The 13,872-nt window shown below is 45.2% G+C and overlaps 2 protein-coding genes across 8 annotated transcripts in view; both read right to left on the bottom strand.

Moving 5' to 3' along the window:
• The window catches only part of Speer4cl6 (spermatogenesis associated glutamate (E)-rich protein 4C like 6), a 261,843-nt gene that overhangs the window by 84,476 nt on the left and 163,495 nt on the right, over window positions 1-13,872 (bottom strand).
• The window catches only part of LOC147997915 (disks large homolog 5-like), a 50,461-nt gene continuing 43,508 nt past the window's right edge, over window positions 6,920-13,872 (bottom strand). For 4 of the 7 annotated variants that reach the window (XM_087601509.1, XM_087601508.1, XM_087601511.1 and 1 more), the window contains 5 exons: window positions 9,535-9,694; window positions 8,926-9,069; window positions 8,126-8,292; window positions 7,309-7,414; window positions 6,920-7,190 (listed from right to left, as the gene is read on the bottom strand). In XM_087601509.1, coding sequence (XP_087457635.1) covers window positions 7,350-7,414; window positions 8,126-8,292; window positions 8,926-9,069; window positions 9,535-9,545 — 387 coding nt within the window. In that variant the 5' untranslated portion in view covers window positions 9,546-9,694 and the 3' untranslated portion in view covers window positions 6,920-7,190; window positions 7,309-7,349. Of the gene's footprint in view, window positions 7,415-8,125; window positions 8,293-8,925; window positions 9,070-9,534; window positions 9,695-10,723; window positions 10,881-13,872 lie in introns of those variants that run through there. The other 3 variants (XM_087601510.1, XM_087601506.1, XM_087601505.1) reach the window with 2 other exon arrangements.

The following is a 13,872-nucleotide window of genomic DNA, read 5'->3' as shown; positions in this document are numbered from 1 at the left end:
GAGTCCATGAGATGTCAGTAGGCAACAGGCCAGCTGGGACTAGTGTGGGTACAGGGCTTCTAGTGTGGGTATGAGAGGAGCAAAAGTAGCAATGGTCAGATTCTGATGCAGCATAAAGATGGGAAGGAGCTTAGACCGTCTCAGTGTCGTATAGGGACATTATAGACACTGATGGGCAGTATGGGGATTGCAGGGTCCCTTATAGTGGTCTCTGCAGGTGTCAGGGCTCTGTCAGACCTATGACTATCAGGCAGGCTCTGAGTGCAAGTGAGAGTCACGGGACAGGCCCTGTGTACAGCCTGGTTTGGGGACATTTCCAGGTGCCCCATGGACTGCAAAATAAAGGCAAAGGACACAGGGAAGCCAGCAGTTCCCATGCACAGGACATAAATACTTGTAGACCTTTCTAGAATTTCCATAGACCATCTGTCACTAGTCCTCACTATAGAAGGCACCAGCATTCTGCCCTCTACTTCAATTGGTGAGACAGCTAGTCTAACTCCAGCAGTAAGGCCTCAGGGAAGACAGTAAGAACTCACAGGTGACCTCTTTTACTATTGAAACAGGCTCTTCCTATGGAGCCCAGAGTGACTGTAGGGTCCTAATTCTCCTGCCTCACAGTGACTGTAAATTCAAATCTACCTTCAAGAGCAATTGATTAATAGCACAGGGGGGAAGATCAGATTAAGGCTATCTAAAGGCCCCAGGGTGGTAGGATTACCAGGGTCCTAGTAAGTTTCTCCAGCCTTAATTACAACCTGAGTCAGTCCTGCTGTATGGGATATCACCTGCTGCCCAGTGATATCACAACTTGGAATTCTTTGTCAAATATAAGCTGTTATGGGAATGAAGTAGCCACACAATAAACACTGGTCTGGATACTCCTAGGTCAAGAATCCCCTGTTGGAAATGCCTTGGACCGCACCATTTTACATTCTGGATCCTTCTGGCTTTTTAGCAGATTTATAAATACAAAAAAGAAAAATGGGCATAGTAATTTAAGCCTATGATCCCAGTCATGGGAAACTGAGTCAGGGTGATGGAAGACTGTAAGTTCCAGGGCAACCTGTGTTTCAAGAAAAAAAAAAGGCATGGTGAAGATTCCACTCAAGTAGAAACCAAAAGGCTTTCACATGGGGCCTGCATTCCACTGGTCAGCACTCCCATCGTCACAGCCACAGGGAGACACTGGGGAATTTTTCCCACTGTCTCTCTTTGGGATGCAGTCCACCCCATGATTCTATGTGAGGAATGCCCCAAAGGTTGCATCATGTGAGGGACCTAGATAGTTCCAGGATTGGGAGAATTCAGGAGTTTATTATTAGGGATGATCTACAGCTTTGGCAAAGCTTTTCCCTCCACATGGCAGCCCCAGGTTTGGCCCCAACAGTAAAAATAAAATCCCCCCAAAATAATGCCAACAAAATATCACGAAGCCTAAATGTCTGACCAGTCTCCTCAAAAGTGCACAGGAACCTGACTCCACATTTAGGACCCACTATGGCCTCTGTGACCTGTGAGAAGGGATCTAATATGGGAATTAGTACAGTATGACTTATCCTTATGGATATCTTTGGTGACAAGCACCACCTGACCCCTGAAAACCCATCTACCTGGGAGGCTCAGCACTCATGTCACCAAAAAAGCCCAGATCCTAGGGCCAGCATGGGCAGTAGGTGAAGAAAGTTTGTCCCTCGTGAACATCAGTTGCTGCTCCTGGCCTGACTCTATCCTCAGGAGACAATGTTGCCCCAGAAAGTGTGGGTGTCAATGGCTATTCCCAGGCCAAGGCTGGGATACTGCTGGTCATCCCCGCAGTGACACCTCACCCCTGCATTGTGTGGTCATCCCCGCAGTGACACCTCACCCCTGCAGTGTGTGGTCATCCCCGCAGTGACACCTCACCCCTGCAGTGTGTGGTCATCCCTGCAGTGACACCTCACCCCTGCAGTGTGTGGTCAGCCCCGCAGTGACACCTCTCCCCTGCATTGTGTGGTCATCCCCGCAGTGACACCTCACCCCTGCACTGTGTGGTCATCCTCGCAGTGACACCTCACCCCTGCAGTGTGTGGTCATCCCTGCAGTGACATCTCACCCCTGCAGTGTGTGGTCATCCCCACAGTGACATCTCACCCCTGCAGTGTGTGGTCATCCCTGCAGTGATACCTCACCCCTGCAGTGTGTGGTCATCCCTGCAGTGACACCTCACCCCTGCAGTGTGTGGTCATCCCCGCAGTGACACCTCACCCCTGCAGTGTGTGGTCATCCCTGCAGTGACTCCTCACCCCTGCAGTGTGTGGTCATCCCTGCAGTGACTCCTCACCCCTGCACTGTGTGGTCTTCCCTGCAGTGATGCCTCACCCCTGCAGTGCAGACCTTTGGGCCTGTGGCCTTCAGGATCCGGATTATCTGTTAAACTCAGTTCATAATCAGAATGTTTTGTGTTCAGCCTCTGCCTGGACTGTACTCCAAGAAGAGTTCAAGGTTTTCTGTGGCAACATCTAGCGATCAAGCCTGAGCAAAAGGATTCTCACATCACCCTGCAGGCAGATTCCCATAGTCATTTCTAGTCCATTTAAGCTGCTGCTGAAGATGCCTTGAAGGCATAGCCACAGCGACCCTGTGTGTTCAGAGGTGATGTTTTCCTTCAGGAACCTGATGCTGAGTCTTCTAACCCAGCAGGCGGTCCCTGCATCAGGCTGGAGTCTTGAGTTTCTGTGTTGTCCTGATACCACCTGCTGTGTTCTCCTGGGGCAGAATGGATCTCAGAAGGTCTGGGCCAGTCTCACTGGTTGAGGATTCTTGCAAGGCCTCATCTCCAATTCCTGAGGGAAGGTGTAGGTTAGGAGAATGCCTGGATTTGAAATTCAATGTTTTCAGATTTCAGGATTGGATGAGGGGTACTCAGCATGTGCATGTGTCCATGTCTCTGTATGCATGCACATGCAGGCCAGGGATGGACACCAGCAAACTTCCTCAGTCACCCTACCCCTCTCACACAAAGGAGCTCTCACACAGAAGCTGTGGCTCACAGATGAGGTTGCTCAGGCTTAGAGTCCCAGAGATTCTTCTGCTGTGCTTCAAAACTTTGAGAGAGAGAGAGAGAGAGAGAGAGAGAGAGAGAGAGAGAGAGAGAGATTGATTCTACCAACTTGTACAACCATGCATGCACATATGGATGCCAGAGGGAAATATCCGGTGTCTTCCTTTTCGAACAGGGTCCTAATCAACTATCAGGTCTCTATATCTTAATATCTAGCAGGGGTCCCAGCGTGAGCATAGCCAGGGCATACACATGCTTGGCTGTCAGTCAGGCAAGAGGCAGAGATCTTGTTCTATTTTTCATGGTTAATGCTCTTAGCACCCTTGAGGGCCTGGCGGAAAGCTGCCTGGAGACTGCTGGATCTGATGCTGGCCTAGACAGCCAGGGCTATTGATGATGGATGTCCAAAGTGGCCCTCATTCTTGGCAAACTTCTCTCTTCTAGTCTAAATGTGCTTGGGTGTTTAATGCAAGGACTGGGTTGTAGTTTTCCTGTTCTATCCAGCTGCCCCCTTGTTTTCTTCAGCGGGTCACCTGCCCTAGTGAGGAAAGAGAAGTGTGTGAGCCACAGCACCACCCTCCCATGCTTCTGCTTGCTGATCTGTGGTATCTGTTGATGTAGAACCGTTCCTGTGGCAGTCCTGTTGATGTTTGTGAGTTTTGAGGATTTACGCCAGTGTAGTAATGTGCATAGTCACCCTGGGAAACCCCACAGGAAGTTGGTCCCCAGGTTTCAGCACACAGAAGCACAGGCCAGAAGAGATGCCCAGGTATTGAAGGAGGTCCAGTAGATGTGCTGTTAGTTTCCTGTGTCTGATGCATGATTGTCCCTTGCTTAATAAAATGTATACACAAAACTCTTTAAGTGTCCCACTGACCTCTGAGAAAGAACATCAGTGGGAAGATGGCTTTGAACTCTTAACTCCCTGTTCCTTTCCTCATAACAGGTTTCTGTAGCAACCAAAGGAGAGAAGCCACCTGAGGGAAGGAAGTCCAAGACAGTGCCTAGGAGCAGAAGTAGGGTCTGGCTGTAGAGGGGACAAGTGGCTGGGTATAGGGACTCTAGGATCAGAAAAGAGGTTGCCTGGCATCTCCCACAGCAACGAAGACAGTCACGCATAGTCATGCTCAAAGGCCAGTCTGATCCAGACTGTCCCTCATTTCCCAGGCGATTATAGATGGTGTCAGGTAGCAGTTGAAAACTGGCCATCAGGGCATGATTCAAGTGTTTATTAAGGTATCATGGCATCAAGAGTATATGAGGGAATAGCCATATGTACACAGAACGACTTGCAGATCCAGAGAGCAGGGAGGGAATAGTCAGGAGCTCCTGCTTGCTGCTGCCTTAGGGGTTCTACAGAAATCCCAGTGGCACTTGGGAAGTGGAGGCAATATCAATTAGGGATTGTGGCCACATGGGGAGATTGAGACCAGCCATGTGCTGTGGCATCAGAACACTGACCAGCGATGACAAAATGAAACATAAAACACTGGTTGCTCAGCTTTGATACTGCTGACTGCTGATGTGGCCAGGGGCCATCCGGTTCACCAAAGGCTCAGCCAACAGTTGTCTCTCCACTCAATAAAAGTCAAAGAGTGGCCCAGCTCCAAAACCAAATGTGTGCCCACATTGCAATGGCTCCGGTACTGTTTCACCTCAGCTGCGGAGATCTCAGGATCCATGAGTGTCCAGCACGCACACACCCAAAAGAGACAGTCTTAGGGGTCTTAGGCAGCACTGAGGGTGGTGAGCCTCTGCCTCACGGCTCAACGGCCCTGACCTTGGCATTGTTTGGGCACAAGAGAGCAAAGTGCTGGGGACAGACAACCTGCAGTCTACCATGCTGGAAGGGCATGACTAACACTGATTGATCACATCCATGTGACTACTGAAGCTTTTCCTGCTCTCTGTAGTGGTGACCTTACAGAAACCATGCACACACGGTTTAGACTGTATTAAAGTAGCCACCATTTCAGGGTTCCCTGCAAGGTGCCATGGGACAGTAGTAGCATGAGTCTGCATGTATCTCGACAGTTTTCACTAGGGACTACACACACACACACACACACACACACACACACACACACACACACACACACACAAACACACACATACACACACACTTACTGACATGGTGCACATTCTTTGCACACAGAAGAAAGTGAGTAGTAGTGAAAACACACCAATCATGGAATTGATGGAGGGAGCTGTGGGCAGAAGCTGGGGTTTAGAGTTACTTAAAGGCCCTATGCAGGCTCTCCTTTTGTTGGATGAGAAACTTCAACTGCAATGTGGTTCTTTATTTTCTTTCTCTAAAGCACAGAGGGCTAGGGTGGATCTCAGGGCTTTGAGCATGTTCGGCAAGTGCAGTCACACTGAATTAAATCCTAGGGCTGGAACCCTATTAATCTTCTACAGAATTATAGAGCAGCCTGGATGAAGACTCTCAGCTGAAAATGTGGACAACTCAAGACAGGTACTGGACAATGGCTGTCAGACTTGACTGAAGACTGGAAATGTTTTGCTATCTCACAGGAAAAGAAGGCCCCTTCCACTACACTGTACTCTAAGGACATTTTATTCAGGATAGGATGACATGAACTATTGTCTCATGTCACAGATGTCAGCACAAAGTATCCAAGGTATTGTATGCCAATGGTAGCATCAACAGAACAAAGCACACAGTGTCATGAAGACATAAATTATGAGTTTGTGTAGCAAGACCCAGGCCTCTTCCAGGTTCTTAGATAGTAACTGAGAACCTCAAATACGGTAGTGATGTGATAGTGTGGTGTAAATCTAGTTACAACTAGTTTTGACACAGATGACACTTTTTGTGTCATGGTCAGCTTATAGTGAATGACTAGACCTAAGCATGAGAATAACCAAATACTACATTGCTTCTCTAGCTGCTGAGCTTCTAAAAGCCCTGGGGTGACAGCAAGCTTTTGTGGACACACTGGATTGGTTCTTCTGTACTTTAACTCTCTGAGTCACCTGCACTCTGAGCAAGTTAGATGAATTCCACAAATTGGAAATCAGTCACCTGGAAAAAATACATTCTCAATACGATCCCAGATTGGCCATGGAAAAAGGGTAGCTTGAACTGTCCCACCTAGGTTGGGCTTGCACAGGCCTGCTCTCCAAAAGAAACCTGTGTTCACAGCTGCAGGCTGCATTCACTATGGATGCTCTTGAGGTTCCTCCCTAAACTGCTTAGATTACAATAATTTTCTTGCTAACAATCAAAAAACTGATTATGCCAACCTGGCCTACAAGAAGCTAGTTTCTATTCTGTATTTTATCAGATGTGCAGAATACATATGGTCATCATTGATAACAGGTGAATGATCTGCTCTAATATGGACACTAAGTGATGCTGGAGGACGATCCTGACCCACAATGAGCAGTGGGGACACCAGAGCCCTGTAGGGATGCCTGGCAACCTAACACGTTGAGCACGCACAGCTCAGTAAGTTCCCTGTGAACACACATCTCCTGAGATCTCTCTATTTAATCATAGGTGATCCTGTCCACCTAATACAGCACCTCATGTGGAATAACAAAAGCCACCTGCAGGAGATGTGGTGATGACTCACAGGGTAGAGAACCTGCTGCTCTCTCAGAATAACCACATGGACCCTAACAATTGGGTAAAGTGTGTCAGTGATTACATCATAAAGTGTGTGTCCGAGGAACAGCCACATTCTCCACACAAAAGACACTGTCACACTGAGTACCCCTTGGTGACTTTGAATTCACTTATTAGCCCAGGATCCATGGAACATGCAGAGATCCATGTGTAGCTGTCAGTTCTAAGTCCACAGGAGGGGACAGAACCCTTGAGTAAGAATGATGGTCTTAAGAGTCAAGAGATAGAATTCAATTTTTATTCATAACAAATACATTTTTACAACAAAACAGGATTAAAATGAATAAAAATATTTAAAAATATTTGAAAGTAAAAATAGTAACAAGAACATATAAATATGAAACAACAAAAAGAAAACTTCAATTAAAATCATAACAAAAATATTTCTAAAAGCATATTCTTAAGGAACATTTAGAAGCACAGATGTATTGCTGTTTCTCCTCTAGCCCACATAATGAAAGGCAGTCCCCCAAGTTGTCTCTCAAGTGCTGTTTTCTGAGAAGAAAGTAAGACTTCAATCAGTCAGGCTGGCTTAGTGGTATATAAATTTAGCGTCTCTAAGAAATGACAAATTAACTCAGAGGATGAATACTCATCCAAAAAATGTTGTTACCATTCAGGATGTTGGTCATCAGGGACTCCTGAGAAAGCAACTTATTCTTCGGGAAGCTCTCTTACTGCTGTGTGTCCAATTCCAGCTCTCTTGCACTTTCTGAGACCTGGGAGAGGAAGGCAGTTTTTCAGACACTGATTTGGTGGGGAAATGCAAGCCAGCTGTCAGAATGCTGCCTTCTACCACCTCAGTTCTATTGGACAGTCGACATGGACATTTTAAGTGATATCATTGTTGCTAACTCTGTGGGCAGGGCAAAATCTCCAGAGAGCCTCACAGTAATGTGGGCTGACAATATGGGACCCAGACTTATACCAGTGCAAAACAAGAACAGGGCAATGGCAAGAGACCTCATCAGGTTGCAGGAAGAAAGGAGATGTCCATATGTCACCAAGGATAAAGCCAATGACAAGTACTAATTTGACATTTGCACTTGGTTCTTATCCCAAAGGTGCTTCCTACACAAGAGATCACATGACCACAGAGTGTCATTTGTCAAAGAACCAAGAACTTGTTCAAAACTCTACATAGGATCCAATGTATCACATGGATATGCAATAATATGATATGTTATTCATCTGTCACCATTTCTAGACTGCAGCTTCAAAAAGAGCAGCAAAATATGCTTGCACAATAATTCAGTTTCTGAAAAGTGGTTAACTTCCCAGAATACTTGTGCATAGGCAGAGCAATGAACAATTCCATTACATGAGGTGGTTGGCTGGTTGTGAGTGTAAATTAGAAAGGTGGTAAGAGAAGCAAAGATGTATCAAATTGGCAAATTTTATCAGATATTGTTAAGCTAACAGGTCCCTACCTGATAATGCTGGTTCTGGCCGTTGATGGTCTTTATCTTTCTTGTTAAAGTCAACCAAATATTTCTGGTTCAGTGCACAATCAAGATGTACCTCCTTGCTCTCCTGCTTCAGTGGGACCAACTTCTTCCTACCTGTGTTCTCCATCAGGAGCTGGCTGAGCAGGTTTCTGGAAATACAGTCTGCATAGTAAGATCATGCTGCCCCTTTCTCCCATTCCTACTCCCAAGTCCCACTAACTCTACCAGGTCCCAGATACCCATGAAGACTTAATAAAATGCATCTTGATACATATAAGGCTGCTGCACAAAACATAAAGAGTTAATTCGGGGAAGAATAAATTGTTTGCTTGGCCTGACACCAATTAGTGTCCACACCTCTGAGAAAGAACATGGATCCACAACTATCCATGAAAGCCCAATGCATGGGGGCAACATGAATTAGTACTGGGCCAACACCCTCAAAAGAGGTCAGTAGAACCAAGAGAAGGTCATGCTAACCATGTGGTCCACGCACTGAGTGTTGTAAAACCTGGTGTGACACCATAGGTCCAGGTCAGCCTAATAAACTTCTGCTGACTTCAATCAGTGCTGTTCTCTCTAGAGCCTTTTGAAGATGCCTCGACAATCCTGGGATGAGGAACAGTCTTTTATGGAACTGAAAACTGAGTCCTAATGACCCTGGAACACTGATGGGTAAATAGCACAAGAGATAGAACCAGAGCTGAAGACCGTCCAATCCAGAACAAAGAAAGTCAGAAATGGCCATTCCACAAGTGATAGCCTTTCTGACCAGGACTTACCTAGAGAAGGTAATCTCCTTCTTCAGCTTATGGTTGTTCTCATGGACCTCAGTGTTCTCCATCTCTAAGTTGTGCAGAATTGACATGACCGCCTCCTCCATTCTCTCCAGGTCTTCATAATATGGATTTGGCCTGAAGTGTGACCTGGCCCCAAATGATAGAATACAATGAACATCGGCATTTAGGAATATATGAACTCAGGGTGGGTCCTAAATTACCCCAGGCTGCTGCCTGGATCTTCCAGCACTCAGTCACCTGCCTAGCAAGTACAGAGACTCACCATAAACTCACTGCAATTACAATCTTGCAAAGCCACCAGCTGTCAAGGGCTTTGCAAATGCACACTGGGAACTCACTCTCCCTGACTTTATCCCTGAATTCTTCATTCAGACCACAAGTTCTGCTTTAAAATAAATGGAAGCAGATGAGTCCATTTTCAATCTCACTCCTCAGGAAGGGTCAGGTTCTGAATCTCCACTATATGGGAGGTGAGGTTTAGCACAGGGTGGTTAGGGAGGCACAGCTTTCTAGAACCCAAAACCTTAATAGGATAAGAAGGTGACCTTGCAGACCCAGGAATGAAACAAGAGCATTTGGAGCGATTCATACCTGTTCTTCATGGATCTCTCTGTCAGAAACCTCAGGCGATCTCTCAGGTCATTTCTCTCCTCGGTAATGAGCTGCAGCTCTTTAATCAGCCTCTCCTTTTCCTTCTTGGCCTGATTCTCGCTTAGTTCAGTGCCAGGGGATGATGTTTCTCTCCCAGCGTCTGTAGGTAGAAGAACACAAGTGAACCTGCATGGGGAGAATGCATAGAGTGTTCATAGACCTCAGTGAGGCCTAAACAGGAGAATAAGCCAGGAACCCAGTGTCACTGCTAGGCGATTGGTCTATGCTTAAGAGGCCTCCTCAGTGGATCTCAGTTCTCCCACTACTCTATAGATACCAAGAGACATAAGCAGCCAGGTGTTCCCTATTCCGGACATCACGTGCTTACATGTACCACGGAGATGGCTTCTCCAGGATTATCATCAGCTGAACAGGGTACAGCTTGGTTTCAGGACCCTCACTCCTGTGGCTTCAGAACTCAGATGATAAATTCACCATCCAGAAAACTTGAGTGATTGGAGACACTCAGATGCCCTACCCTGATACTCTAAGCCAACAACTTTGGATTTAAAACGCATTTCCGGGGAGGATATGTTCAACAGACTTATCAGTGTCTCTATGTGAAATACCAAATGCCCCAGAAGTGCGAATAGGTTACAGGCTGAATCTTGGTCTACACGATCCAAATAGTTTTGGTATTTTAGAAACATGTTTGTAACACACACTCTAATATATAAAGCTAACGATGACCCTGCCAGTTAGAAGAAATCAGAGAGGTCTAAGAACATAAGGTTATTGCCTGGAGCACAATCTCTCCCTGTTACTACTGTCAGATACCCACTGTATTTAAAGAAGCAATGATAGTGAAATACATTGCTGCCCTGTCTAAACTCAGAAAAGGTGGACCCTCCAAGACCACTGATGGTGTTATTATATCAATGTAACAGAACAAATGAACTGAAAAGTAAAGACCAGAAGTCCACAGTATAATAGCATTGGCCTTACCATATCCTCCCAGTGGGGATGGGGAAACTAAAGTTCTGAAATCCTGACTTTCAGGAATTGTGATATTCATGGAAATTCAATTCCTTTTCAGATGCTCCAGTTGTTGTGGCCCATTGCTAGAAAGGTCAGCGTAAGCCTGCAGCCACCCTGGCAGGAAGCTCAAAATACACTGCCCAGAACTTACTCCACATTCCCCAGAAGTGCTGTCTTTGTCCATCATTACTTTGAGATGAAAGGCCAGACTCCTTCACTCTAGTCTCTCCAGAATCGACGTTCCCCCTCCCAAAACGCTTGCGAAGACAGGAAAACATGTCTTAGCTTGTAACTGCCAGACTCAGACTGAGAGAAACTAGGGCACTGGTTGTCACTACAACACTGGTGACATCACAGAGGATTCCAGAACTCTCTAGGAGACAATAGAATGTCCAAGAAGGGACAGCAGATGTCATGGGGAGCAGACTTTCCCTCCCTGCTAATGTTCTCCCTGTACTGAGCATAAGCAGAGGGGCCCTTTCCAGGAGACTTTCCTGGGGCAGAGCCACTGAGCATCTCCTGCTTCCAAAGCCAAATTTTCCTCAAGGCTTGATTATAAAAACCTTAGTAATTCCTATGCATCTAAATGAATGTTTCCTTTCAAATCTTTCCCAAAAAATGTCTCATCCTAACTCAAATTGTCCTCATTCACCAATGTTAGCCATTAAACCTTCCTGAGATTTCACACCAGCTTGAATATGCAGTCAAAAGTTCTCCTGTCTCATTATGTACAGGTGCTTTATATCACATCAAGAAATAGTCTACATGGTAGGTTACAACATGCGTGTGTATTAGGGGAACACTCATGAAGTCATGTGCTTAGCAATCGACAATTGCCAGAAAATTCCTTAGGAGAAAGAGTTGAAGTCTTTAAGGTGCTAGGAAAAGTGTGGAGACCAGTTGGCAGAGGAAAATGCAATATTGGAGACACCAGTGAAGGGAACCTCATGCTGCTTGTGGGGTTCTGCTCTCTGCACCAATGTCGCTAAAGGAGCACTGATCACAGGCCTGAGTAAGATGTACCATGAGCTTCTATCAGAAAAATAAAATAAACAAGAGATATAGAGGGTGCACAGAAATGTCTAAAATGAGGCTATAAACATCATTAAGTGGATAGAGCAAGGTCCCAGCACCTGTACACTGGGAAATGGCCACCACACCAAACACAAAAGTAGTAACACATTTATCATAGTAAAACACATTTATAATAGTAAAAAATGAATACTTTATAGAATGCACCCACTAACACTGATTGATCACATCCGTAGTTCAAATTTTGGGGGCAAGTTCATGGCCTTAACTACCTTTGTCTCAACTTATATAGCAAAAAATAAGAAAGAACGAGAAAAGACAAAGTCAAAACTAAAAGCTCAAGCTTCTCATATGAGGATTGCAGGAAGTGTTATATGGGAGTCAGTTCTGATTAGGCCATTTTAGATAGAACAGTGCATAGTGACCCTTAATGTGATGGGCCCTATATAAAGCTTTTTGCAATATTGGAATTTTAACAAACCTCATCCAGTATGTACGGAAGAGGCAAAGATGTGATCACCATGTCCTTACTCTGTATCAGGTTATTTTTCTGCATCCTTGATTGTCAGGCATAGAACAGCAACAATCTGAAATAGCTGGTAGACATGGAAAAACATGGCTAAAACTATAGTTGTGGGTTACACACCTCAACTGTGAAAGGCTAATGCTGTGTGCACAGTCCTTGGAGGCCACTCTTTTAAGCCTAATTATTTCAAACTGAAAGGAGGTTTATCTGAGCTCAAGGTGATCCTGGCCAGCCAGGTAGAGGGCAACATGTGATACTTGAGACCCTGTTTTAAACCAGCACAGAAATCCACACTTCATTCAAAGCATCATCTACGAATTCTCGATTATTTACCATTCTCTCCCTACCAGTCGTTCTGTTTGGAATGGTAGAAAACAACTGGAACTGATCTTTCTATTTTAAGGACCTTGATCTCTCTTTTTTTGGGTCCACATTAAGAGTGCATACAAATGGACATCACCATCTGAACATCTTAGTATTATCTACTCTGTATATATAGCATAATACTGTGCCTATGACAGTCTTAAGCTTCCTTGAGTGTAGTTGCCCCATCAAGAAGTGTGAAGTTCTGAGTTCAAACCCCAGTGATGCTTTAAAGGGACTAGAAGAAAGCCATCAGAGATACTCCACTTCTTTGTCCTTAGATTAAATCAAGTTGACACAATGTGAACCTGGTGGGCTATTTAACCATGCATCTTTCTCCCAACCCCACTTCCACGAGTTCAGTCCATGGCAGAATTCATCCCCCACCATCCTAAATATTTCTTTATATATTTCTACAAGAGCCAGGTTTCTTTTTTTTTTAATAGAATTAGTTGTAGGCAATCAACTGCTGCCCTATGTGAGAAATGATTAGTATCTATTGCAACTTACCACAGTGTATTTGTGTATACAAGTACATTATTGGAAATCCAGCATTACTGAGGGATTGGAAACCAGTGCTGTGGCCTTGCCTTTCTGTGCCTCTTCCTGGCTCACAGGCAGCTGGGGGCAGACCTTGAGTTCCTCTTCATGGACAGAGTGATGTTGAATGGGCACTGAGCAGGCAGAGAAACACAGCTGAGGCAGCTCCTTTCAGTTATTAAACACATCATCTCCTTCCGATCTTAAGGGCTATTGCTGAGGTCTTGCCCCCATACCTACCTTAATAGCAGTGAATTTGTTACACAGCAGCCAGCTCTTTCCTATTGCTCTGTAATACGCCTCCACATCATGGATGCCAAGAAAAACACTAACAAAGAACAAAAAACTCTGACGTTGAACTGTGTGGTGCTGGTCACATACCCTGTTATGTTCTGTATGTTATGAGGTTTGTTAATCTTAACAAGTTCCCCAAGTGTATTCTTCACATAGGACCCAATAGATTCAAGGAAAACAGGAACAATTATGTGTAAAATGGCCTGAGTCAGGGCCCACAGACCGAAGCATTTCCAACACTTGTGCACCAGCCCATGTGGATTTTGCAATGAGCTGGGCCTAGCAATGTCCAGTACACAGTTGTGAGCTGTTGCTCTGGTTGAACTGTATTGGTGTGTGCATTAATAAACTACACCTATTTAAATGAATTCAGTGTCCTGTGGTTTGAATCCAGACCCCTTGACACCAGGTCTTCCCTTCTGCAGCACTCGGGAAAAAGGCTAAGTTTAGGAAAGGTGACCTCTTGTCATAAGTTATGTGACAAGAGGGATGGTGAATGATCCCTTGTGATAAGAATCAAGGTTTCCTCTGTGGTATTTAGGTCT

The sequence above is a fragment of the Rattus norvegicus genome, unplaced genomic scaffold (genome assembly GCF_021556685.1).
Source record: "Rattus norvegicus strain SHRSP/BbbUtx unplaced genomic scaffold, alternate assembly SHRSP_T2T haplotype2-0000026, whole genome shotgun sequence".
NCBI classification, from domain to species: domain Eukaryota; kingdom Metazoa; phylum Chordata; class Mammalia; order Rodentia; family Muridae; genus Rattus; species Rattus norvegicus.
This window is presented reverse-complemented; position numbering and strand designations above follow the sequence as displayed.